The sequence below is a fragment of the Crinia signifera genome, chromosome 3 (genome assembly GCF_055691185.1).
Source record: "Crinia signifera chromosome 3, ASM5569118v1, whole genome shotgun sequence".
Taxonomy (NCBI): Eukaryota; Metazoa; Chordata; class Amphibia; order Anura; family Myobatrachidae; genus Crinia; species Crinia signifera.
Genome location: NC_139219.1, coordinates 29236621 through 29263546, shown reverse-complemented (window position 1 = coordinate 29263546; position 26926 = coordinate 29236621). Strand labels below are relative to the sequence as shown.

The window sequence follows — 26926 nt, the reverse complement described above, 5'->3', positions numbered from 1 at the left end:
GTGATGTATTTTTATTATAAAGGAGGAGCAGCCTGTGAGGTCCTGTTATTATACAGGGGGAGAAGCCTGTGGGGTCCTGTTATTATTATTATTATAAGACAGGGGGATCAGCCTGTTGTGTCCTATTATACAGGGGAGCAGCCTGTGGTATCCTATTTTTTTTTGGTTCTTGTTTCCTAGCACGGCGCCTGTCGGGTCCCATCGCATACCCTAACTTAAGGTATGCGATGGGACCTGACCGACCCGATTTAGGGCTTTAAAAGACCTTTCCTTACAATTTAAAAATCGGTCGCATCGCATGCCATTATAATGGCATGCGATGCGACCATTGCGATGGACCCGATTTTTACATAGGAACCAATGTTAAATGGCCCACCATACCCAATTTTTGATTGTATACCCACCCTGATGGATAATTTGTATGTGAAATAGTCCCCCATTGTTAACGCCACGCAACAATGGCGTGGAGTTGATTTTATATAGTGTGGCGAGCCCGAAGCGTGGCGAGCGGACGCGGAATACATGTGATGTCATGCGCATCCCCTCGCGGGGCTCGCCGCGCTTCGGGCTCAGTGGCTCGCTGCGCTCGCCACACTATATAAAATCAACTCCACACCGACGTGGATAGTGGGGGTATGAAAAGGTCGGAGGACGCATACCGCCGCCCCTCGCGGGCTCTCTGAGCTCGCCATGCTTCGGGTTGACGTTGATCGTAGCGTTAACAATGGAGGTCATTTCACATAGTAATTGCCCATCAGGGTGCTTATACAATTAAAAATGGGGTCTGGGGGGCATTTAACATTGGGTCCAATGTAAAATCGGGTCTCGGACCATTTAACATTGGATCCAATGTAAAAATCGGTCGCATCGCATGCGGATTTTGCGGACCCGATGGCATACAATTGAAGTCGGTGGCGCCGTGCTAGGAAACAAGTACCGTTTTTTTTTTTATTAATACATATTTTTAAACTGCAAAACCTAAATTTAATGATGCGCTGTTACTTATGGGCCAGTGCTCTGGACTTGCCCCCCAGGCTAAAAGTTGCCAGCCAGCCCCTGATCGCACCCCTGTGTCCATGTTTAAAGCGGGCCTCAGATCTGATGACAGATGCCCTAGATGCGCTTCACCTGGTGCCGATTTCTGGCACATGCTCTGGTCCTGCCCGTAGATATATGCCTTCTGGGAGGCGGTGTGGACAGATATCACTCTCACCGAGCCCTCCGTTCCTCCCATGAACCCCAGATACTGCATGTTTGCTCTTGATCTTGAAGAATCCCTTTCACCCCCAATATACAAATATGTTTTGTGCCTGACCACTTTGGCCAAAGTTCTTATAGCTAGGAAATGGTTTGATGTCTCATACCCTAACATCTATAATTGGAGAGCTCTAGTGAATGAGGTTTCGGGACATGAGCGCTTTACCTATAGATCCAGGGGCTCGCTGGCTCCTTACCTGAACAAATGGAGTAGATGGACCTCCTCTAGATTCACCTCAGCCATTGACATTCATCAAAATCCAACTAACCAATAACACCTGCACTAATTGGGTGCCCAGTGGTAACACATAATACAGAATTAATTTATTCCTTCGCTCTCACCCTGTTGGAGTGCTTCAGCCCTAACAGCGGACAGGAAACAAGTGCCTTTATAGTTTCTCTTAAGGGGGGGTGGGGGGCGGGTTTCAAATGTTCAACTGTTAACAAAAAATCTCAAAATCTATAACTTGTTGTTTTTTTAATCTATCCAGCACGATGTGTACACCTGTATTCTCTGCACGTACATTACCTTCTTGCTGACTTGGTTGACCCAAATAACCAAGTCTTCACTGTTTTAAATTGCTACTTTTATTGTCAGCAAGTACTTACAGTTATACATTGCAGATCCATCACTGTTATACTGTTGTGCTTAATCAATCTCCTATTCAATAAAATATACTTAATAAAAAAAAAAAGTAGCAGGCTGTCATCGCAGAGGTGTCCAAATGTGGACAATCAATTTACTAATAGTACTACTTGGAGACAAGCCTGCTACACGGGCTGAGCACCTCTATTGTCATCCCGCTGAATTATGTATTGATTATGTACTAATATATAACGTATGTTCTCTACCATGTGCAGAACACGGCGAGGGGACATAAAACCATTTACTTCTGTTATTTATTGTCCGGCACAGATAACACTAAGGAACCGCACAACGTAAAGTTCTGGCTCATTACCTGTTATTGTGGTGAGAGGTCCACAATCCGCATAAACCCGCGCGGACGTCTATAAAACACCCAACGGGAAGGTGTAAAACGGCTGCTCATGAAAACCTTTAATCACGCTTTCAGGAGCCTCAGCAGCAGAGGATATTGTTTTTAGACTACTAGAAAGTTGCTGAATGTGTTTCCTTCAACTAATTAAAAAAAATGCAGCTAGCAGAGTGAGGCAATGAAAGAGGAATATGCAAATAATGAGGGCGGAGATGCATGCTTAACTCCTCCCACTATGCTCTTTGTTACCACGGAGGATAGGAGTAAAAGTACTACGTTCTTGGTACATGTTCAATGCAAGCGCTATAGATAATAGATACTTGCACAAATATTATATACTAGTTAAAAGGCTGTCAAAATTACCCAGAGCGGGTCTGCCCGCAAACACACCACCCCACCCCCCTCCCCGCTGCTCGGGGGTTGCTGGGTTGTGCGGGCAGACTCGCTGTTTCTGGGGTTGGGGCGGTGCACTTGGCCAACTATTTTATTCTCCCGACACGCCCTAGCCTGTCTGAACATGTTGGCTCACAAACGGGTAAAAAAAACCATGTCAACCTAATGACCCTGTCGACCTAAGAGCATCAGAAATGAATAATGTACTGTTTTTCATAGATGGAACGCTTCTCGGTCTGACGACTGCGGGCAAATCGGGAAGTGCCAAGATGAACCAGCTGGTGGTGTCCATGGTGCAGTTAGGACCGCACACCAGCGCTTCCAAAATCCAGAGCCAGATCCTCAGCAAACTGGTGAAGAAAGGTCGGGATACTTTGGGGACACCGCGATCTAAGCAGGTGACAATAACCAGCTACCGGTATTGCCACAGTGACCCATTGTTACCACATATGACTCTTTTGGGGAGAAGAGTAAGTAGATCTTGGCCCGTTATGCGTCTGTGCATTGTTTTGGTGCCAAATCTGAAAGATTTGTATTCCTAGCTCCTGTAAGACGACGGTCTTGTACGTACTGTATGTACTGTTGTACTGGGAGTCACATGTCAGTCATCACACAGCCTGATCACACTGATCTGCAATATGCGCAGGGAGCTGCCTGTAAATCATTGCTTCTGATGTTTTAGCCCCTTCCCCTCGGAATTGTTCATAATGACACTGTGTCCCAACATTTCCTTGTCCGTAATGTGTTACAGGTGGTTGTTTTTAAAGGAAGAGGAGAATCAGGGTCACTCCAGAACAGCAGCTTTTTCTGAACACTAAAATCCCTATACCCCAGGGACAATATTAGTTGTCAGTTCGGATGCGCCAAACCTAGGACTTCATTCCTAGGTTTGGCGCATCCTGGGGGGGGGGGGGGGGGTGGTAAAAGACAGACATCTGCACATCATCTGCTGGAAATGCGCTGCGCTCAGCACTCTTCATCATTCTCGTTCAGGTGCAATTCTGCAAAGCCTCCAATTGCGCCGTATGTTGGCGCAATTGGAGGCTTTGCAGAACTGCACCTGAACGAGAATGATGAAGAGTGCTGAGCGCAGCGCATTTCCAGCAGATGATGCTGCAGATGTGTCTGAGTACAGTCTGGCAATGGGGCTGCTACTTTTTACCCAGGCCCAGGTTTGATGTAGAGGCCCGAGTCCCACTTTCCCCCTCGCATGTTGCAGGGAGCTGGGCAGTCAGTGAGAGTGAACAGACTGCCGCTGCAGCACAGCCTCTCTCACCAGCTTAGCACATGCTGCTCAGCGCCGTGTGTGGAGCTGGGGAGACAGACAGCTGCAGCACAGCCTCTCTCACCATCTCAGCACATGCTGCTCAGCGCCGTGTGTGGAGCTGGGGAGACAGACAGCTGCAGCACAGCCTCTCTCACCATCTCAGCACATGCTGCTCAGCGCCGTGTGTGGAGCTGGGGAGATAGACAGCTGCAGCACAGCCTCTCTCACCAGCTCAGCACATGCTGCTCAGTGCCGTGTGTGGAGCTGGGGAGACAGACAGCTGCAGCACAGCCTCTCTCACCATCTCAGCACATGCTGCTCAGTGCCGTGTGTGGAGCTGGGGAGACAGACAGCTGCAGCACAGCCTCTCTCACCAGCTCAGCACATGCTGCTCAGTGCCGTGTGTGGAGCTGGGGAGACAGACAGCTGCAGCACAGCCTCTCTCACCATCTCAGCACATGCTGCTCAGTGCCGTGTGTGGAGCTGGGGAGACAGACAGCTGCAGCACAGCCTCTCTCACCATCTCAGCACATGCTGCTCAGTTCCGTGTGTGGAGCTGGGGAGACAGACAGACAGCTGCAGCAGCCTGTCCTCTCTCTCTCTCTCTTCAAGCGAGTGTACAGCTTTGGACGCCCTGAATCCTGATACAGCTGCTAATGACACAAGGGTTAGAGTTGCACAGCTACATATGTAATAGGGCCAGTAATATACAGAAGGAACTCCCTGCTATGGCTTGGGGGAAAAGGTGCACCATTGGCTGTTTTAGTGTTCAGCGTGATCTAATATAGCAGGATCTATAGATTGTAAGGTTGCGAGCAGGGCCCTCATACCTTTGTCTGTCTGTAAATTCCCAGTTTGTTGTGTCACTGTCTCCTATTGTAAAGCGCAACGGAATATGCTGCGCTATATAAGAAACTGTTAATAAATATATAAGTAATAAATGACCTTCTCATAGTGATAAGCTGCCAGTCCCTAAAATTCTGGAAAATGAAGGTTTGCCCATTTTGATAGAGTAGAGTAGACAACGTTCCAGCACTTGGGCTGTAAGTGTAGAGTGAATGAAACGCGTACGGATATGACAGTATGAAGGAACTGTAGATGCGCTCCCCAAACTGGTATCACCCCCTGTATTACTCTATTGTCACTGTCACACGTTGCATGTTCTCTCCCTCAGATGACTGTATTCATCGATGACCTGAACATGCCAAACCCAGAACCATATGGCGCCCAGCCACCGCTTGAGCTGATTCGACAGTTTCTAGAACTTGGTGGCTTCTATGACACTAACACACTTACCTGGAAGGTAGGTCGCTATGTAATGTCACTATATAATTGCACGGTGAGGCCATTAAAGGAACAAAGGGAATATTGCTCCCATATTTCTTGTCTCTTATTTGTCTGTTTGTCCGGTATGCATACGGACACTGTCGGACCGATTTGACAAAACCAAAGCAAGGTGGCTTGATTGGATCCAGATTAGGTTCACGACCACTAAGACCCCCAATCCCGACCCCGTGGGGGTCCCAGGGGCCCAAAAAGGGGTCCAACCACAACACATAGGGGGGTCAGGGAAGCAAGATATGGCAAAGTTGCATAACATAGAGGGGCTGGAGGACATGGGGTTTAAGAAAACAATGTGATCTGGGAGCCGACCACAGACAGGTGTATTCCAGGCACACCATTGGGCATGGGGAGCATGTTCAGGTCCTCTCGCTGGACGGATATGGATGAGAAATTCAGATGACACCAGGCAGCCACCTCCAGCGGCGTAGCTATGTTTTGGGCGCCCCCCCCGCCGCCCATTCAAACCCCCCCCCCCCCAATCCCCCGCAGCCTTACCTTTCGTGCTGGTCCCGGCGGCTCCGTTCTTCTGCTGAGGACCACCACAAAATGGCCGCCCCCATACAGCAGACAGTTTCAGAGAACTGTGTGCTATATGGGGGCGGCCATTTTGTGGTGGTCCTCAGCAGAAGAATGGAGCCGCCGGGACCAGCGAAATAGGTAAGCCTGCTGGGGAATTGGGGGGAGGTGTAACTATAGCATCGCAGCCCCCGGCGCCCCCATATGCACAGCGCCCCCCCGCGGTGGCGGGGGCTGCGGTGCTATAGTTACGCCAGTGGCCACCTCCTAGGTCTGTTGGAAACGTTCAAGCTTAAAACAAGAAAAGGATAAAGTTAAAGTAATGATAATTGCACAACCAAACCCCAGCAATGTCGGGTACCTCAGGTACTCTGTGTGGGGCAACTGATACTTTCTAGGAACATCTCCAGCCTCCTTTGAATCACTAGAATACAAAGATAGGTTAACCGGCTGATTATGTTTTCACTGGAGAAATGGAGGTTGAGAGGTGATATGATTAGTATGTTCAAATACAGGATTGGGAATCATATGGAACTGGGAGATGATTGGTCAGTAACAGGCCTATACTTAGGACACGCGGGCATGTACTGAGGCTCGAGGAAAATAAATTCTGTACTGAATTAAGAAGAGGATACTTCACCATTAGAGCAGTAACATTCTGGAATCCATTGTCAGGGGGGGGGGGGGTACATTCTTGGCCACTAAGGTCAGTGGCGTAACTATAGTCCCACAGCCCCCGCGGTGGCGGGGAGGCGCTGAGAAGGTGTGGGCGCCAGGGGGGTTTGCGGGGCTATAGTTACCTGCTGCCCCTATTTTAGCCCTATTTATATTTTCGGTAAGTATAGGTATGAAATGTCTCTGAGTTTAATAAAGTTTTATTTTTCAGGTGTGTTTGTGTATTTATTTCACTATTGGTTCTGCTGTGGAACTAAGAGTCTCAGCAATCCCATTAATGGGCTGCATGCTGGGACTTGTGGCTCTCCAAGTCCCAGTATGAGGACCAGGCTTGCTGGGACTCATAGTCCCACAGTAGAACCCAATGTTTTTTTCTATTGTTACACATCTATTTGTATCATCAGCTCGGTACCCACAGCCTGGTCAGGTAATTTCTGGAAGGGGGGGGTCCCCTTCATTGGGGGGTACCCACTCCTCCAGGATCCCTGCCCAGGCTGACCGGTCAGGAGGTAAATGCTTTGGCCGAGGGGGCTTGTATAAAAAGTCTCCCCCAGGATGTGGCATTACCCAGCTGGCTGGTTGGGCCTGGTGCTGGTTCTTAAAATACAGGGGACCCCTACTTGTTTTGTCCCCCGTATTTTGGGAACCAGGACCAGCCCTTGGTGGTGGTTTAAAAAATACAGGGAACCCCTACTTGTTTGTTTCCCTGATTTTTGAAAATACGAATACGAATCCATACACCATCGGAAAATACGATGCAGTCAGATACAACTGCTTTGTAAAGTTTCCTCCAGAATACGAATGTGTAAATGAAAAACGACGGCGATGCCAGTCGTATTCATTCGTATTTAGAATACGAATACGAATTTTCGTATTCATATTCTTAGTAAATTTCCCCCTAGGTATATTATATATGTAACTGGCTTTCTGCATTGATTGAGGAGCTTTCCCAAGCATGATGATGTTCAGTGCACAGGTGCAATTTAAAGTATACAAGTGGAACCGTACTGATCGTTAATTTGTCTAGTAATTAATAAATGCATGTTAATTACACCACATTCCATTGCTGCCCACAGAATATCCAGGACGTTTCTCTAGTTGCTTCCTGTGCGCCCCCTGGTGGAGGCAGACATGAGATCAGCCCGCGTCTGCTGAAGCATTTCTGCATGTTTAATCTCCCGCACCCCTCTGTGCAGGCATTGCAGCATATATTCCAGGTAACCTCCAGATACTATACTATCAGGGAAATATAGTGATCTACAGCGCCGCCCTGCTGACATGTCACAAGCCAACATTGTATAAGTATTAACAAAGGTATGATGCTACTGTACAGTGCAGGGTATTATGCTGGTGCTGAATCTTCCATGGAAATCTTTATTATTCAAGGCAGTATAATAACTCTAACGCCTGGGGCGTTAGCTGCAAGCTGAGCACCCCCAAATTCTGGATCCCCTAGGCAGCTGCCTATTTGTAGAGCCAGCACCGATTGTTAATCCCCCATGTACAACAATGTGCTCCAAGTATCACTCCGTACCAGATCCCATCCTATCATGTGGTATAAGGTGGGAATCACAGATGTGGGTTATGTGTTCCTCTCGGTGTTTGGCAGTTACCCTCACTATGCTGTAACAGAGGAAACAGCTTTCTAGACCCCCCCTGTATATTCATATGTCTGCATAAATCCACTGTCAGATCCATGATCGTTTGCACTATTGGTGATGATTAGAGACAGGATTATATGCAACAAAAAAAGCTCGAAATATGCATGCAAATATGCATGAAAAATACTTAAAATATGCATGAAAAGCTTCAAAATATGCAAAATAAAAAATACAAAATATACAGTAATTTATAGTTTTTTATTTAAATCAGCATACATACAGTAAGCAGTATATGACCAGCAGTAAAATATATATATATAATGCCCCCAGCAGTAAAATGGATATAATGCCCCCAGCAGTGAAATGGATATAATGCCCCCAGCAGATAAATTGATATAATGCCCCCAGCAGATAAATTGATATAATGCCCCCAGCAGATAAATGGATATAATGCCCCCAGCAGATAAACGGATATAATGCCCCCAGCAGATAAACGGATATAATGCCCCCAGCAGATAAATTGATATAATGCCCCCAGCAGATAAATGGATATAATGCCCCCAGCAGATAAATTGATATAATGCCCCAGCAAATAAATGGATATAATGCCCCCCAGCAGATAAATGGATATAATGCCCCCCAGCAGATAAATGGATATAATGCCCCCAGCAGATAAATGGATATAATGCCCCCAGCAGATAAATGGATATAATGCCGCCAGCAGATAAATGGATATAATGCCCCCAGCAGATAAATGGATATAATGCCCCCAGCAGATAAATGGATATAATGCCCCCAGCAGATAAATGGATATAATGCCCCCAGCAGATAAATGGATATAATGCCCCCAGCAGATAAATGGATATAATGCCCCCAGCAGTAAAATGGATATAATGCCCCCAGCAGATAAATTGATATAATGCCCCCAGCAGATAAATGGATATAATGCCCCCAGCAGATAAATGGATATAATGCCCCCAGCAGTAAAATGGATATAATGCCCCCAGCAGATAAATTGATATAATGCCCCCAGCAGATAAATGGATATAATGCCCCCAGCAGATAAATGGATATAATGCCCCCAGCAGATAAACGGATATAATGCCCCCAGCAGATAAACGGATATAATGCCCCCAGCAGATAAATGGATATAATGCCCCCAGCAGATAAATGGATATAATGCCCCCAGCAGACAAATGGATATAATACCCCCAGCAGATAAATGGATATAATACCCCCAGCAGATAAATGGATATAATGCCCCCAGCAGTAAAATGGATATAATGCCCCCAGCAGATAAATTGATATAATGCCCCCCGCAGATAAATGGATATAATGCCTCCAGCAGATAAATGGATATAATGCCTCCAGCAGATAAATGGATATAATGCCCCCAGCAGATAAATGGATATAATGCCCCCCGCAGATAAATGGATATAATGCCCCCCGCAGATAAATGGATATAATGCCCCCAGCAGATAAATGGATATAATGCCCCCAGCAGATAAATGGATATAATGCCCCCAGCAGATAAATGGATATAATGCCCCCAGCAGATAAATTGATATAATGCCCCCAGCAGATAAATTGATATAATGCCCCCAGCAGAGACACAAATACTCTACTGCACTGTAAGTGCCAGTAACACTCACCGTTGGCCCACTCTCACTCTTGTGTGGTTGAGAACACTGTTTAGTGTAGCTCAGAAGCGCCACTGACTCCGGCTTCCAGCACCCGCACGGCGCGCAATGATTTCCCGCGTATCAGCAGAGGCGGGCAGCCTGTCAGCGCGGCGGGTGTGGGATGTAGCTGGAACTTACACACTGCACTGTTTAGCAGCGTATCAGCTCTTCCACCCACATCCCACCCCCCGCCGCACTGACATGCCGCTCGCTCAATCCTTTCCTCTGATGGGCGCTTCTGTCAGCCTATCAGTGGACTCGGCTTACAGATAGCAGAAAAACGGGCAGGAAGCTAGGGTAAATGCTAGGGGAATGGATACTGTTGTACTGGCCACGCTCAGCCGCCGACGCTCAGCGTTCCACCGGCAACCTGTCAAAATATGCACAATCAGGACATTAAGGTGAAATATGCAATTACTACTGAAAATCGGACAAGTATGCAAATGCATATAATCCGGTCTCTAGTGATGATCATACTCTGCTGGGCTCTGCTGCCCTCTAGTGGTGCTGATTAGATAAAACTATACAAGCATACGGCTGCTGCATATTAATTACCAGGTTCTAGGCTGGTAAGTTTAATTGGTACTTGTTTCCTAGAACGGCGCCAGCGATAAAAATTGTATCCATCGGGTCTTAAAAAATCGCGTCGATCGCATCGCATGCAACCACGCGATCAACTCGATTTTTACATTGGAACCAATGTAAAATGGTCCCTGAGACCCGATTTTACATTGGCCCCAATGTTAAATGCCCCCCAGACCCCAATTTTCATTGTATCCCCACCCTGATGGGTCAAATGCCCCCCCATTGTTAACGCCACCCCACGATTAACGCCAACCTGAAGCGTGGCAAGCGCAGCGAGCCTGCGAGGGGCGGCGGTACGCATCCTTCGGCCTTTTCATACCCCCACTATCCATGTCGGGGTGGAGTTGAATTTATATAGTGTAGCGAGCCACCGAGCCCGAAGCATGGGGAGCGCAGCGAGCCCCGCGAGGGGACGCGCATTACTTCACAGGTATTATGCGTCCCCTCATGGGGCTCGCTGCGCTCGCCACGCTTCGGGTTCGCGGTACGCGTCCTTCGACTTTTTCATACCCCCACTATCCACGTCGGTTTGGAGTTGAATTTATATAGTGCCCGAGCCCAAAGCGTGGGGAGCGCATCAAGCCCCACGAGGGGACGCGCATTACTTCACAGGTATTACTTCACGCGTCCCCTCGCGGGGCTCGCTGCGCTCGCCACGCTTCGGGCTCGGTGGCTCGCTGCGCTCGCCACGCTGACGTGGATAGTGGGGGTATGAAAAGGTTGGAGGACGTGTACCGCCGCTCATCGTGGGGTGGCGTTAACGATGGGGGAGCATTTTACATACAAATTACCCATCAGGGTGGGTATACAATAAAAAATCGGGTTATTATTATATAATGGCATACAATGGACCCGATTTTACATAGGAATTTAACATTGAATACAATGCATTCAATGTTAAATCGCGTTGGTCGCATCGGTCGCATCGCATACCTTAAGTTAAGGTATGCGATGGACGCGATTTTTTATTTGTCGGGGAAAAGGCTTAAAATAGCCCAAAAATCGCGTCGGTCACGTCCATCGCATACCTTAACTTAAGGTATGCGATGACCCATGACGGGCGCCGTGCTAGGAAACAAGTACCGTTTAATTTCTTATGGGTATGGGTCATTGTGTCCACCCAGTTAGGTCAACATGCATTGGGTCTACCACTGAAGGTCGACATGGCTTAGGTCGACATGGGTAAGGTCAACAGGGTCGGAACATCGACATGAGCATTGTAGGTGCGCATGCTGAAGTGGGCGTGGCCATGTGTCATGAGTGGGCGTGGTCATATGAAACTAGACGAGTGGTTACATGACAATAGGAGCATGGCCACATTATGCCACACACCGTAATGAATCTTACACATTATACTACACGCTGCAATGCCCATTACACATTATGCCCCACACGATAAGGCTTATTACGCATTAATCCCACACCGTAATGCCCACTTAGCATTATGCCCCACACCGTAATGCCTATTACTTATTATACCACATGCCATAATGCTCATTACATATTATGTCACACACCGTAATGCCTATTACATATTATGTCACATAAGTGCGGCTTACCTACATTCTAGTTGCCAGGAGCTGCGTGCTCAATGCCAGGAGTTTTGTGCTTGTTGCCATGGGAGGATTACATGCTTGTTGCCATGGGAGGATTACATGCTTGTTGCCATGGGGGGTTTCATGCTTGTTGCCATGGGGTGATTACACGCTCATTGCCCAGGGGATGGGGAAGGGTTTACATGCTTGTTGCCCAAGGGGGGTATTACGTGCTCATTGCCCAGTGGCTGCCTCCAACCATGCCGGTTCATGCCCCTCTCCCCACACAGCAGCACTGTCATGTGCTGGTCCCATTGGCAGTGACTCCCAGGCCCCGACCCCAGGCTGCGCAGTGCCGCAGGCTTCCCTCACCCCTCCGGGCAGTTCTCGGCCATTTCAAATACGGTACCAATTCAGAGCTTGTGACCAGGCAGCCAATCACTGCGGCTGCTTGTACTGTACGTAAGTTCTGATTGGCTCAGAAGCCGCATTGTATTTGAAATGGCCGAGAGCCGCTGGAGGGGTGAGGGAAGCCTGCAGCACAGCGCTCCACTCTTCTAGTCTCTCAGTGGCAGTGGCAGCGGCGGCAGCTGCCGGAGGGGTGGGAGAAGTGAAGCAGAGGATGCGCGGTGGTACGGCGTATCAGCAACATATTTCTTAAAGGTACGCCGTACCACCACATACCCACTTACTGGCACCACTGAGTGCCGGTAATATATGAAGTACATGGCACCATGGTGAGATTATTGTGGCAGCACCTAGTCAGCAACCGTCAGGCTGCAGAATCAATGGTTAATCAGCTCTGTGATACTGAGTTCTTAATCTATCCCAACAACTGTAGCCGAGATACATGGCACTATCAGCGAGGGAACCCCCTGTTCTGTACAGAAATACCAATGTTCTCTCCTTTCAGGTCCAGCTGGGCTCATTTCTGCTGCATCACAATTTTCTAGCCGAGATTCAGAAATGCAGAGATCTTCTGTCATCCTGCGCCATCGCCATATACTACAAAATGTGCAACCTCATGTTACCCTCCCCCGCCAAGTGTCACTATACCTTCAACTTAAGAGATCTGTTTAAGGTAACCTCCCTCCCTGTGTTCTTACACTGTCTAAATGCAGTGTTTCACTTTACATTCAAACGTATATACATAGAAAGTCGGTGAGATGTGATAGGGTGCGATTTTTTTTTTAGACAAAGTCAAAATTCGCTAGTGAATGTGCACTTTATTAGACCACAAGCATAAGGAGCCCCGAGGAAAAGAATAACTTGGGGTCTCCATATTTTGGAGACAGCACCAGGCTCCAACAGCCAGCAGTGTTATGCCACAGGTGGGGGACACTTTTATGCAATACCATCCCCCCCCCCTACTGGCTGAACCATGACTACCTTGGCTGCTCAGCCCTGCACGGGGTCCTGGGGGAAAAGGGACTCACCCAATAAAGTGATCCCCCCCCAGGCTTTTCCCATCTACGGCTGAAGCCCGAGGCTCTCCCGCCATCCCTGGGCTGTGGGTTCTGGGCTGATTCGTTGGTGTAAAAAAAAAAAGATTAAGTATGTAACCTTGGTTTGTGCTGTGGAACTTTAACTCCCAGCCTCTCCCGCATGCAGGGACTTGGAGAACCACAAGTTCCAGCATACGTTGCATTAAAGATCAGGTGGGGAAATCCCCTGGAGCTTAGCCCTGCTGATGTCACAAGGAATTCCCTGTCAATGGACAACAGGGCTGCCAATAGGGGGTGCTGTGGGTACAGCTGTCCCGGGCCCCGGCAGCTCATTTTGCCCACCGCCACCCCCCGATTGCCTCCGCTGCGCTGTGCTCAGTGCACTGAACAAAGCAGGTCCCAGAGCGCAGGCCAATCAGAGCTGCTGCTGGTACGCAAGCTCTGATTGGCTCACCAGCCAATGCTGTATTTTTAATTGGCCGGCATCCTGAATTAAAGAAGCCTGCGCTCAGGGACCTCCGGGCTGCAGCTCAGCAGAAGAGGAGATGGGGGAGCAGGAGACGGGTTATGTAAAGTCAAGTGAGGAGGGTGGGGGGCCCAGACTGGAAATGAGTCCTGGGCCCCAAAATTCCTGATGGCAGCTCTGGTGGACAAGGGGAGCTGGGGGTGAGTCTGTAGAACCAAAGGGGTCAGTAGCAAAAATTGCTGTATTTAGTATAAGGCAGCGTAGTGGTGTTACCCTTATTATGCTCTGCAACAGGTTCTGCAAGGATTGCTTCAGGCCAACGAGTCTGTCACCGTCACCAAAGACATGGCAGCCCAGCTGCTCGTTCATGAGGCATCTCGGGTGTTTCAGGACCGGCTGGTGGACAGAGGGGACCGAGAAATCTTCTATCAGTGTCTGGCAGATGAGCTGCACAGCTATTTCAAGGTAAGGAGGACTAATGATGGGTGGGGTCTACAGGCCTGGGCATGTGGTCGATGGGAAACAGGGCTGAAGCTCCATATTCCACATTGCCACATTTTTCTTATACACGCCTTACAAAAACATGGGCCAGATTTACAGAATAGTTGCCTAACCTTCCGCATCCTGTAGGAGACTTCCGTTTCAGTCATAAATCTCCTGCTGTCCTGAATTGTACTTCTAATGTCCCGGATTTTCTCGTGTCCGTAATCATTTGACTAGTGTTATAGAAAGCAGCACATCCAATAAATACAGGTAATGCTTACAAGTTGTAGACAGTCCTGTGCTCACAATAAAATAACATTTAATACACTGAAACCATACTTGTGCTTAGGGATGAATTCACACAAGGTCAAATTGCATTTGGAATTTATTGCATATGCATCAAATTAATCATGTATACTGTGCTGAGTGAGAAGAAACTATGTCACAGGGAATAGGCAAGTAGATGGAAGTGAGTCTAACCACATGCTACACAAACCTTGCCTTGTGTGGAGCCAGTGGCGTAACTAGAAACATGTGGGCCCCATAGCAAAAGTTTGTAAGGGCCCCTATTTCTCACCTAATGCTAAAAAATGCATAAAGCATATAATAATTTGACAGGCAAAATGGGCCCCTCTCAGCTCTGGGCCCCATAGCAGCTGCACCCCCTGCACCCATGGTAGTTACGCCCTTGTGTGGAGCTGTCAGCACCACACACTTGGGCACCCCTGGCTTTGTGAGTTCCCTTTAGAAGCAGCCTAGTTAGACTTGGCAATTGGAACTCATCCATATCGGATGAATGTGTCACCCGTCACAGGGGAAGCCGAGTCTCAGGAGCTGGACGTTTTCTGACAACACTTTTGTTTTCTTGGCTGTGATGTTTTATACACTGGAATTGTCAAAAGTCTGAGGCATCGTCGCTCTCTCCTCTTAGGTGTCATGGCCGGCGGAGAAGCTTATGACCGAGCCCGTCCTGTTTGTAGACTTTTTGGAGATGAATTTATCTGCTAAAAATAGAGTTTATCGACCTGTCACAAATCACAGACAGCTGGTGTCTAAGCTGGAGGAATTCCACATGAGGATGAGGATGAGTTCGGTCAGCGCAGCAGTGAGTGTTTGTGTGCCCCCATCGAAGGACATATAGGGCAAGATTTAATGAGATGCCTTTTTTTTCACACAAAAAACAGCCAAATTTGCACGTTTTCCAAAAACTGCACATTTAATATGATGCAAATTGCACATTCTGACTTTTGGTCACACTTCAATTCACATCAAGATGTTTTCCCATTATAAAGTATGCAACTCGCAAATTTAATGGTATGCGAATTTCGGTTCCACAACAATTCACAATAGTTCTTTCTTTTTTTTTTTTATACATTTATCAGCCCAATGCCCACTGCCCAAGGGGCATCGGGGACAGCCCTGGGCTTCAGCATGGGCAGGGAAATTCTGGGGGGGTCCCCACTTCCCCAGGATCCCTGCCCATGCTGACTGGTCAGGGGGTGAATGCTTTGGCCTGGGGGAAATTGTATAAAAAGTCTCCCCCCAGCTTGGCATTACCCTGCTGGCTGGTTGGACCCAGTGCTGGTTCTTGAAATACGGGGGAAACCATACTCGTTTTATCCCCCATATTTTGGGAACCAGGACCGGCCTTTGGGCCTGGTGCTGGTATTAAAAAAATCTGGGGGACCCCTAGTTGCTTTGCCCTGGATTTTTTCAAACCAGGTCCGGCTCTTTCAACCTGGGTTATGTTTAGGAGACGGTACCCCACAACATTTTTTATCTTTTTTTTTTTACACAAAAATGCACATTACCATGTCTCCAAGATCGCACATGTCCTCAAATTCACACATTTTCATGACTAAAAATCGCACCAGATCGCTTTTTTTGCCGCAAATTCCCATCTCATTAAATAGTCGAATTCTTCCAAAAAAAGCAATTTTGAAAAATGCGATAAGGTGCGATTTTGGAACCGTAATAAAAATCGCATCCTATTAAATCTCGCCCATTGTGTAGTCTGGTGTGGTTGCGCTGACACTTCCTAACATGGTCTGTCATCTTCTCATGCAGAGCACCTATGTGTTCTTCACGGAAGCTGTCCACCACATCACACGAGCCGCCCGAGTCTTCAGGCAACCCGGTGGACACATGATGCTGGTAAGATGATAGCCAATGTAGTACACACAGGGCTGATGCAGAGGTAAATGTCTGCTTCTTGTGGCGGTGCTCTCTGTGACTTTATACAAATGCCGCTATGTAGTCCTTCCCTGGTGCTGTGTATATGAACGCGCGAGGACTCATACGTCCACTGACATTCCTTAGAAGCTGTATACTGCTTGGTAGCCCCACCATGGATCTGAGTATGGCCCCCAGAGAATTGGACCGGAGGTGGTTCTTGGGTTGACATTGTTCTAGAACATCAACCAACCCATAAAACTTCAGCAGACACAGACTGATTTTATGGGGTTTTCAAAGACCAGGTATAGAGGCAGATTCTGGCCAGTGACCTTTACTCTTTCCATATGTTGTCATTGCATATAATGTTACGTTACCCATCGTGCTGTGTGTGTCTCCGCAGGTTGGGGTGGATGGAACAGGAAAAGTGAGCTGTGCGGCTCTGGCCTGTTACATATCTAACTGTAAGCTCTTCGGGTTGTCTATAACTCAAAGTTACGGCACCACAGAGTTCAGAGAAGAGCTTAAAAAAGTTTTTAAGGAGACAGGACTGCTGGGCAAGAGCGTGGTTCTGCTCATCAGAGGCGCCGACATCATTAAGGTGAATATTCTAATACTTTCCTGTCCAGCTCCAGGATCTAGTACTCCTCTCCACCACATCATTCCCACTTTCCAGCCACTACCCCTATTATCTACCACTCTCCTGTCCACCACATCATCCCCACTCTCCAGCCACTACCCCAATTATCTACTACTCTCCTCTCCACCACATCATTCCCACTTTCCAGCCACTACCCCTATTATCTACCACTCTCCTGTACACTTCGCCCTCACTCCATCCACTGACTATATTATCTACTACTCTCCTGTCCACCACATCACCCTCACTCCATCCACTGACTATATTATCTACTACTCTCCTGTCCACCACATCATCCCCACTCTCCAGCCACTACCCCTATTATATACCACTCTCCTGTACACTTCGCCCTCACTCTCCAGCCACTGTCTCTATTATCTACAACTCTCCTGTTCACCACATCACCCTCACTCCATCCACTGACTATATTATCTACTACTCTTCTGTCCACCACATCATCCCCACTCTCCAGCCACTACCCCTATTATCTACTACTCTCCTGTCCACCACATCATCCCCACTCTCCAGCTACTACCCCTATTATCTACTACTCTCCTGTCCACCACATCACCCTCACTCTCCAGCCACTATGCCATTATCTACTACTCTCCTGTCCACATCATCCTCACTCTCCAACCCACTGTCCATATTATCTACTACTCTCCTGTCCACCACATCATCCCCACTCTCCAGCTACTACCCCTATTATCTACTACTCTCCTGTCCAACACATCATCCCCACTCTCCAGCCACTACCCCTATTATCTACTACTCTCCTGTCCACCACATCATCCCCACTCTCCAGCTACTACCCCTATTATCTACTACTCTCCTGTCCACCACATCACCCTCACTCTCCAGCCACTATGCCATTATCTACTACTCTCCTGTCCACATCATCCTCACTCTCCAACCCACTGTCCATATTATCTACCACTCTCCTGTCCACCACATCATTACCACTCTCTAGGCACTGCCCCTATCATCTACTACTTTCCTGGCCACTACATCATCGCCACTCACCAGTTACTTCCCCTATTTTCTACCACTCCTCTCCACCATATCATTCACACTCTCCAGCTACTGCCCTTATTATCTGCTACTCTCCTGGCCACCACATCATACCCACTCTCCAGCCACTGTCCCTATTATCTATCACTCAATTGACCAGTATATCATCCCCACTCTCCAACTACTGCCCCTATTATCTACCACTCACCTGTCCATCACATTACCCCCACTCTCCAGCTACTGCCCCTATTATCTACTTCTCTCCTGGCCACTACATCAACGCCAGTCTCCAGCTACTGCCCCTATTATGTACCACTCACCTGTCCACCACATTACCCCCACTCTCCAACCACTATTCCACCCATTATCTACCACTCACATTTTATAGTCACTCACCTGCCTCCGCTACCACTATCTGCATGTTCTTACAGCTGCCATGCTAATTATTGTGTGCCAGTATCACCAGATAATTAGTGTACCCCACCACATCTGAGCGTACAGATTGCATGCCTACCTCTGTGTCTGGCACAGGATTCCTTTCTAGAAGATATAACCTGCATCCTGAACTCCGGAGAGGTTCCTGACCTGTTCGACAAGGACGAGCTGGACGGTCTCTTTGTGGAGCTGAAAGCAGGGGCCGCAGAGTCCAATGTGTCCGACAGTCCGCAGTCCATGCTGGCGTTCTTCCTGCAGGTACAGCAGAAGGGCTTCAAATATTCAGCAATGTGGACAGCTCTAGAACGTTGTATACCATGTGCTGCTGTGTTCATAAGTGACTGCTTCCAGTAAGAAACAGTATGGGCGAGTCCGTCCCTGGGCCTGCTTTATGGGTCTGATTCAGGGATGCATGTAAAATAGGCACACCTGCTGGTTCTTTCCGACGTCTGTCCACACTAATATCAGAAGGAGAGTGAATATGCGGTCAGCAGCCATTACCTGATATTAGTTATTATAGCCACAGCCACTAGTGGCTGAATGACATTGTATACTTTACTATGGAGTTGATCCCCATTTTGCAGCTATAAAGCTCCTACTTTTCTTGGAAGGCTTCCACAAAGATGTTTGAGTGTTTCTGTGGGAATTTGTCCACAGAACACATTGCCGCTGCTCCACAGTCCAGTGTTGGTGCGTTACACCGGTTCATCTGATGCTCGGCATTGGTGATGGGAGGCTGGCATGCAGCTGCCCGGCCATGGAAAACCCGTTCCATAAGCTTCCACCGTATAGCATTGTGCTTACATTAATGCGAGTGGAATGTGGGAACTCTTCAGCTATAGAATCAACACAGTGTTGGTGACTTTTACACACTGTGCACCTTATCAGTCATTGTCGCCGCTATGTGCTTTTACGTGGTCTTACGCTTACTTTTTCCTAAATGCTTCCACTTTCTAATATCACTTACAGTTGACCGGGAGATATCCAGCAGGTGTAAATTGTCACAGACTGTCTTATTGCAAAGGGGGCATCCTATCACAATACCAGGCAAACATGGCATCCTATCACAGTACCACGCAAAGGTGCCACCTATCACAGTATCACACAAGGTGGCATCCTATCACAGTACCACACAGAGGTGGCATCCTATCACAGTACCACACAAAGGTAGCATCCTATTACAGTACCACGTTAAGGTGGCATCCTATCACAGTACCACACAGAGGTGGCATCCTATCACAGTACCACACAGAGGTGGCATCCTATCACAGTACCACAAAAAGGTGACTCCTATCACAGTACCACACAGAGGTAGTAGTAGTACGTTTATTTATAAGGCGCCGCAAAGTGTCCGCAGCGCCGTACATAGCAAACAAAAAACAAATTACAAGGTAACGTACAGGGTGTGTTGAAAAATACAGTATAAATAGGGGTATAGCTGGTAGAACTAAAATCAGCATCAGTTCAGAAGTAGGTGTCAAAATTGTCGAGGAGACTGAAGATGAAGTAGAGGAAGGGAAGAACAGGACAGGAGCACAGGTGAGGTAAAGAGGTAGGGTGAGTACGTGAGGAAGGAGGACCCTACTCATAAGAGTTAACATACTAAAAATAGGTGGGTGGACGAACGAAAAACAATAGGATAAGTAGGAACGGAGGGGAACGGAGGCAGGATAGGAGGATCAAAAGAGGTTAGGAGGAAGGATAGGCTAGTCGAAAAAAGTGGGTTTTGAGGGAGCGCTTGAAGGAGGTAAGGGAATCAGAAAGCCTGATGGGTGGCGGGAGGTTGTTCCAGTGCAGGGGGGCAGCGCGAGAGAAGTCTTGGACTTGGGAGGAGGTGATTAGGTGAGAGGTGGCATCCTATCACAGTACCACACAAAGGTGGCATCCTATCACAGTACCACACAAAGGTGGCATCCTATCACAGTACCACACAAAGGTGGCATCTTATCACTACCACCAAAAGGTGGCATCCTATCATAGTACCGCAGGCAAAGGTGGCATCCTATCACAGTACCACACAAAGAGGGCATCCTATCACAGTACCACACAAAGGTGGCATCCTATCAGAGTACCACACAAAGGTGGCATCCTATCAGAGTACCACATTAAGGTGGCATCCTATCAGAGTACCACATTAAGGTGGCATCCTATCACAGTACCACGCTTGATGTCGCTGAGCTCTTCAGAACGTCCCATTTTGTATGACATATGTATATGGAGACTGCACGGCTGGTGCTGGATTTTATACACCTGTGGCATCGGGTCAGATTGAAACACCTGAATTCAATAAGTAATAAGTGTGGCCAAATACGTTTGTCCATCCGTCGTATATTTAGCGCCCACACATTCTGCAGCGCTGTACAGATCAGAATAACGGTCCCTTGTCTTCTGTTCTCTGACACTTTCTCACCCTCTTGTGCCCGGCTGCAGCGGGTTCGCTGCCATCTGCACGTGGTTCTGGCGCTGAGCCCTGCGGGACACTCCTTTCGGGAACACTGTCGCTCACACCCCTCTCTGGTGAACTGCTGCACTATTGACTGGTACAATGAGTGGCCGGAGGAGGCTCTGCTGCGGGTAGCGGAGGGTTACATCACGGAGCGAGATCTGCTGCAGAATAACCAGGTATGTAAACCGAGACCCCTCTGTACGGCGATATAAAGGTCACAGCTGTTATCTACAATTGCCTATTGGGCTGATTCTGATCTCCGTACTAAATAGCGAGTAAGGCCCTGTCCCTATGTTTTTGGGACTGCGCGTGGTATATTGGGGGTTCTTCTGGTTGATTCGCTCGGATGCGAATTCGCACCCTTGCAAGTCAACCAGAACCTGCCCTGCTAATGGTGGTAAAACCTCCCCCCCCCCCCCTCGCATGCCTCGGGCTGCGAATGAATGTTTTACATAAACATCCATCTTTCGATGGTAGCCAACCATATATAAAGTGTGTTTCAGCTGTCCGCCCCCAGCGCCTACGTCACCCGGCAGTTTCCATGGAAATGCCCAGCTGGGTGCTCCCATGGGCGGGACTATCCATCCACGCCCACAGTCTTGGGTGCGTGCACCTCGCCGTGGCCGCACGTACCCGGCATATGCACATATGCAGAAATGTGGCTGAGCATGCGCAGACACCATACATCGGTCCCAGTGCTAATGAACGCCGCCTGTGAACGGGACCAGAATAAGGTCCATTATGCGCATGTGCAGGTCTCCTTTGCGAATGGCTTTGGTGACCTGCCTAGTCGCCGAGCCATCGGGGCTGGCTGGGGGCAGACAGGGATGGGGGCCGCCCATGGGAACGACCAGCGTTTTTTGGGTGTCCCCATGAAAATGCTGTGCAATTCCATGGCTACATGGTCAGGCCGATGCCTGCCGGGGGCGGGTGGCTGTCGTCACAGGGCGTCAGCTGCCTGCCCCGTCTTTTTCCCCGGCGGCCGCAAATAAAAGTCAGTTCTCCACCAAATGATTTCTCCTGCTGTGAGGGGATGCTGTGAGGGATGCTGTGAGGGGATGCGTCTTCATTACACGTCCCCTCACATGTTAAAGAGGGGAGTTGTCATCGTTGGGGAGAGGGGCACCTGGACTGGTGGCGTCTCTCTGGTGCTTAGTAAGCTGCGATCCTTGCAGCCAACCAGAATCACCCCATTATGTAAATGTTGGCAGCAGTACAGCGCTGTAAGATACCAACCCAAGAGTTTATATTGTTCTGGCGACTACATTAACATTTTGTAGAAATATAACTATAAGCTGTGACTTCTATTTTGACACACACAATAAAAGTGCTAATCTTGGGAATTATAGTTCATTAAAATGATAGTAATAGAGATACAATGCTCAGTATGCACAAAGTCATTATGTACTACACTTACTACACTTGAAATAGATTTTGCCTGAAATTGTCTGTTAAGTAGTCAGAAGCAAACTGCTGCTGTCATTTGATAGGGAAAGGAATTTTTTCACAAACCAATATTGGACTGAACTTATTCCCATGGTTACAGCAGTTGCTAAGGAGAGACTTTTTTTTAAGTATCTATTGCAAGGGAGCAACAATGAGAGTTTCTGTGTTTTCAACAGACAATTTAAGGCAGAATTACAAGTTCCCGCTCAGGGACCATTCCATAGCGAGGTACCCAGCATAATGATTTCATAGTTCTGAATACATTTTCATATTCGAAGATCCTACGAAATACATTCTTGCAACTGACAGCTTTGTACTTACTCCCATGCCCCCAAGGAATTACAGAGCAGCATTTCCCAGGTTTGTGTCGCCATACACAAGAGTGTTTCCAGCAGAGCAGCGCAATATCTGGAGGAGACCAGAAGACATTATTATGTGACCCCCCAGAGTTACCTAAGCTTCATAGACACCTTCTCAAACATCCTGCAGGCGAAGAAGAAGAAACTGATGACAGACAGGTAAGGAACATATATATATATATCTTATATTTAGCCAGATCTGTCACTCCTCCCCTGTGTGTATAACACTGGGCGGGGTTACAAGAGTGATTGACAGCTTTATACACACATAGTTTCTGTCTTAGGACACCCCCCCGCGCCCAGCGTTATACACAAACCCGCCCCCCCTAGGGATAGACCAGCGTTATACACATCCCCACCCCTTTGGAAAACACCGCCCACAGCCAGGGCTACAACACATGCACACCATCCACCATTATACACCACAGGCAACAGGTATGCCCGCACCCCCCCCCCCTGCACGAACAGGTCTGCCCGCACACACACACACACCTGTGTGTGCAGGTGTGCCTGCACACCCCCCACACGACCAGCAAGTCTGCCCGCAAACCCCCCCCCACGAGCAGCGGGTCTGCGCGCATCTACCACCCTGGATCAGCAGGTCTGCCCGCAAACCCCCCCCCCCCCAATCAGCGGGTCTGCTCGCACCGCAGAGCAAGCACTGGGTCTCCCCACACCCCCCCCTCTGACGCAAGCAGCGGGTCTGCACCGCTCCAACCCCAGGATCAGTGGGTATGCACGCAATGCCCCCCTTCCCTCCCCCAGTGCAGCGGGCCTGCGAACACGCCCCCCCGCACCACCCCCGGAGCGGCGGGTCTACACCCACCCCGCGAGCGGGTTTGTCCGCAATTTATGTACACACATGTACACTGATGTAGTCTGGGATAAGTACAAAATGAGTCTGATGCTACAGTAACTGAGCCCCATAGAGTCTGTATGTATAATATTGTGTTCTCTCTCTGTATCTCTCTCTCCCCATGTCTGTCTCTCTCTTCCTCTGTCTCCCTCTGTCTCTCTCTCTCTTTTTCCGTCTCTCTCTTACTCCATCATCCTCTGTCTCTCTGTTTCTCTCTCCCCCTCCATCTCCCGCTGTATATCTCTCTCCCCCTGTCGGTCTCTCTCTCTCTCTCTTCCTCCATTTTCCTTTGTCTCTCTTCCTCCATTTCCCTCTCTCTCTCTCTCTCTCTCTCTCTCTCAGGAGTCGTTTCTTCACTGGACTATCTAAGCTGTTGGAGGCGACGTCCTCTATTGAGATCATGCAACACGAGCTGGTAGCTCTGGGGCCACAGATAGAGCAGAAATCTCAGGTACCCGGCCCACTGTGCTGTCACATTATGCCCCCTGCTGGCATCTCCCCATATCTGCGGCCTCACTATTTAACGTGTTATTTACCTGCAGGAAACAGAAGAGTTGATGATAAAGCTGCAGAGAGACTCAGTCGTGGTGGAACAGGTTCGGGCGATCGTACAGCAGGAGGAGGAGGTGATGGCGCAGGAGACCCGGATTGTGCAGGACTATGCCCAGGTAATCCCTCTTACCTTGTATGTTCTGCTCCAATGGCAAACGCAGGATTTCCAAATATAATCCAAAATCTCCCACTCTGCTGCAGCGCATTGGAGTAAGTACGCGAGTCTGGGGGAGCGGTAACAGGCCCGAAAATCTGTCTTTTTATACACTGGATACTGTATGGAATACAGTATTAATATTTAACAGTACAGTTGGGCTATAGCATAAGCTGTTTCTAACATTTAAATAAGATAAGTGGTCAGGAAATGCTTAAACATATAATAAATAAATACTCAAATATAATAGAACCAGTGCTGCACTTTCTAAGTTCACAATCCCCCACTTCATGGTAAGGCTCCTGTCTCTTCCTCCTAGCAGCTGCTCTCTGGTCCAGTGTGATGTTTGAGGGCTCAGATCCACACATACAGTAAATGTGTTAGAAGCAGCTGGTACACTGGGCGTATGCAGCAGCTCTGCTCTGTCCCTTACACTGCATGATGTGGTGGCAGCTCTATTGATCATATTATATACCAGCTATTGCAGGGTTGCTGACTTTTAAATGCTCCTTTCCGGGAGAAGCCCGGAGAGGAGACTTTCCTTACACGATCGGGGGCAGGGCTTGACTGTGACGTCATTAAGCCCCACCCCCATTACGGGAAATAGGAGAAATGACTGATCTCCATGGAGGGGGCGGGGCTAAAATGACACGATTGTGCCATTTTAGCTCCGCCCTCTCCTCTGAGACCCGCGGATTGCGGCATTTACATGCCGCGATTCGGGGGGCTCAGGGGGGTCCCCCAGATTCCGGGAGGGTTGCCCACCCTTCCGGGGGACCGGGAGGGGGACCCCATTTTTGGGAGACTCCCGGGAATTCCGGGAGGGTCGGCACCCCTGAGCTATTGTCGTAATTTAAGGCACTTGCTAAGAGGAGGGGGGTTTTTGGGCAACCTATGTGCTCGGCAGGACCATGCGTGCGATGCTCCGTATTCACCATAAGTGGGATAGCAAAGAGTATCGGAAACATTTTAGCTGTAACCTAAACATAGTTAGAACAGACAATTTGTGGCCTTCGAGCTGATATCCTTCACTGGTAGCAGCGTCAGGTACTCCGGTGGCTGTGCATCCCCATACCAACAAAGGCATGGCAAAGCCTGTCTAGGGCGGGTGCGGCTGGCATCACATGACGTGAGATGCAACTCCCCCAGCCCTCTGACATACCGCTGACTCTCTGCTGACAGTGACTGTCAGTGACTGACAGGGACTGTCAGCTCTTCCAGCTCCCCCCCACCCCATGTGCCCCCAACCGCACTGACACAGCGCTGAGTTCTCTGCTAGAAGCGACTGACAGCTTTTACCTCTGGCTAATTCCCTCTCCGCTTACAGGCAGTTAGACTACTGCAAATCTGGTGAGGCACAAGGGCTGGGTTTGGCTTTCCCGCCTTAGCAAACCCAGCCCCCTTGCTTGTATGAAATTATAAAAGGATATGTCAGGAAGGACCCTTTTTAGTGGCCATCTTTATTTGCAATTGAGTGCTTCAAGGATAAAATAGCCTGTAACATGGCAGTTAGGATGTGGTTGGCTGGACGTTTATTTCTCTTTATCACCCTGGCATTTATCTCTTGTTAAGGCTTAATACATCTGCCCCATTGTGTTTTATCACCAGTAATTAGGGTTGCCACCTCATGCATCATCGATTCCTGGAGATTTCCCCCCCCCCTCATGCTGGGTCCAGTCAGTGGGTTTTCCTGTGGGTGATCTCACTGCCGGAGTCGGGGAGCGGGCAGGATGGTGTTTGCGGCTCGGTCCGTGCGGCTGACTTTGTGACGTCACTGTCGGACGACAGAGGATGGGAAGGGTCACCTTCTCAGACTTGCCCATGCACCACATACCGCAGCTGATCAGCTCCCAAAACTGAGGCAGGAAAGTGCATACTGTGGCTGAATGATCTCCGCAGCGGCGGCACGCTGAAGTGATAGGGTAGGGATAGCGTCTGCCCGCTACACACACAGCCACCCAGCGGCGCGTCCGTGTGCCCGATAACCTTTCCAGGCACGAGCCTGCCGGCTCCAACCCCGACTCGTGTTCGGCAATGATGTTAAACCCCCCTGCCGGAGGCACTTGCTTGCAGAAGCTAGCAGGGGCAGCGGCAGCACCGGGCCTGCAGCGGGAGGCTGTGGAGGCTTTTTAAGTCACCCGGATTCCAGGAGAATCCTACCAGTGCTGGGAAATGGCGCTGTGGATTCAATGTAAATGTATCTCTCATTCCTATTTTCCCCAAAAAAACTGTAACAGCTACATAATGTGGGTTAGGTGAAATGAAGGAGATTGCTAGACAAATCAGGGAGAGAGGGAGACTGCTGCTATTTCAGGGAGTCTCCTGCAGAATGCAGGAGGGGAGGCAACTATGGCTTAAATGGGTTTCTAAGATTAAAATAAAATGTGTCAAAGGTGTTATATATACATTAAGGGCCTGATTCTGGTTCACTTGCAAAAGCGAACCAGAATCAGGCCCCAAATATGCTGCTGCTTTAAAATAAAGATGATAAAAAAGCATAAATGTACTGCAATTGTGAAGCTGAGGGGTCAAAAGATGGTTTTATATAGCATAAATGTGCTGCTTGTAGCTAGGCCACAACCTATTTCAAAATGGGGTGTGGCCTTGTGGG

The 26926-nt window shown here is 48.7% G+C and overlaps 1 protein-coding gene across 1 annotated transcript in view; it reads left to right on the top strand.

The window, feature by feature from the left end:
- The window catches only part of DNAH14 (dynein axonemal heavy chain 14), a 217272-nt gene that overhangs the window by 136160 nt on the left and 54186 nt on the right, over nucleotides 1–26926 (top strand). The window contains exons 46-58 of the mRNA XM_083174857.1: nucleotides 2865–3043; nucleotides 5087–5215; nucleotides 7524–7664; nucleotides 12764–12931; nucleotides 14056–14226; nucleotides 15176–15349; nucleotides 16312–16398; nucleotides 16820–17017; nucleotides 18599–18760; nucleotides 20933–21124; nucleotides 22731–22912; nucleotides 23952–24060; nucleotides 24152–24277. Coding sequence (XP_083030983.1) covers nucleotides 2865–3043; nucleotides 5087–5215; nucleotides 7524–7664; nucleotides 12764–12931; nucleotides 14056–14226; nucleotides 15176–15349; nucleotides 16312–16398; nucleotides 16820–17017; nucleotides 18599–18760; nucleotides 20933–21124; nucleotides 22731–22912; nucleotides 23952–24060; nucleotides 24152–24277 — 2018 coding nt within the window. The remainder of the gene's footprint in view (nucleotides 1–2864; nucleotides 3044–5086; nucleotides 5216–7523; nucleotides 7665–12763; nucleotides 12932–14055; nucleotides 14227–15175; nucleotides 15350–16311; nucleotides 16399–16819; nucleotides 17018–18598; nucleotides 18761–20932; nucleotides 21125–22730; nucleotides 22913–23951; nucleotides 24061–24151; nucleotides 24278–26926) is intronic.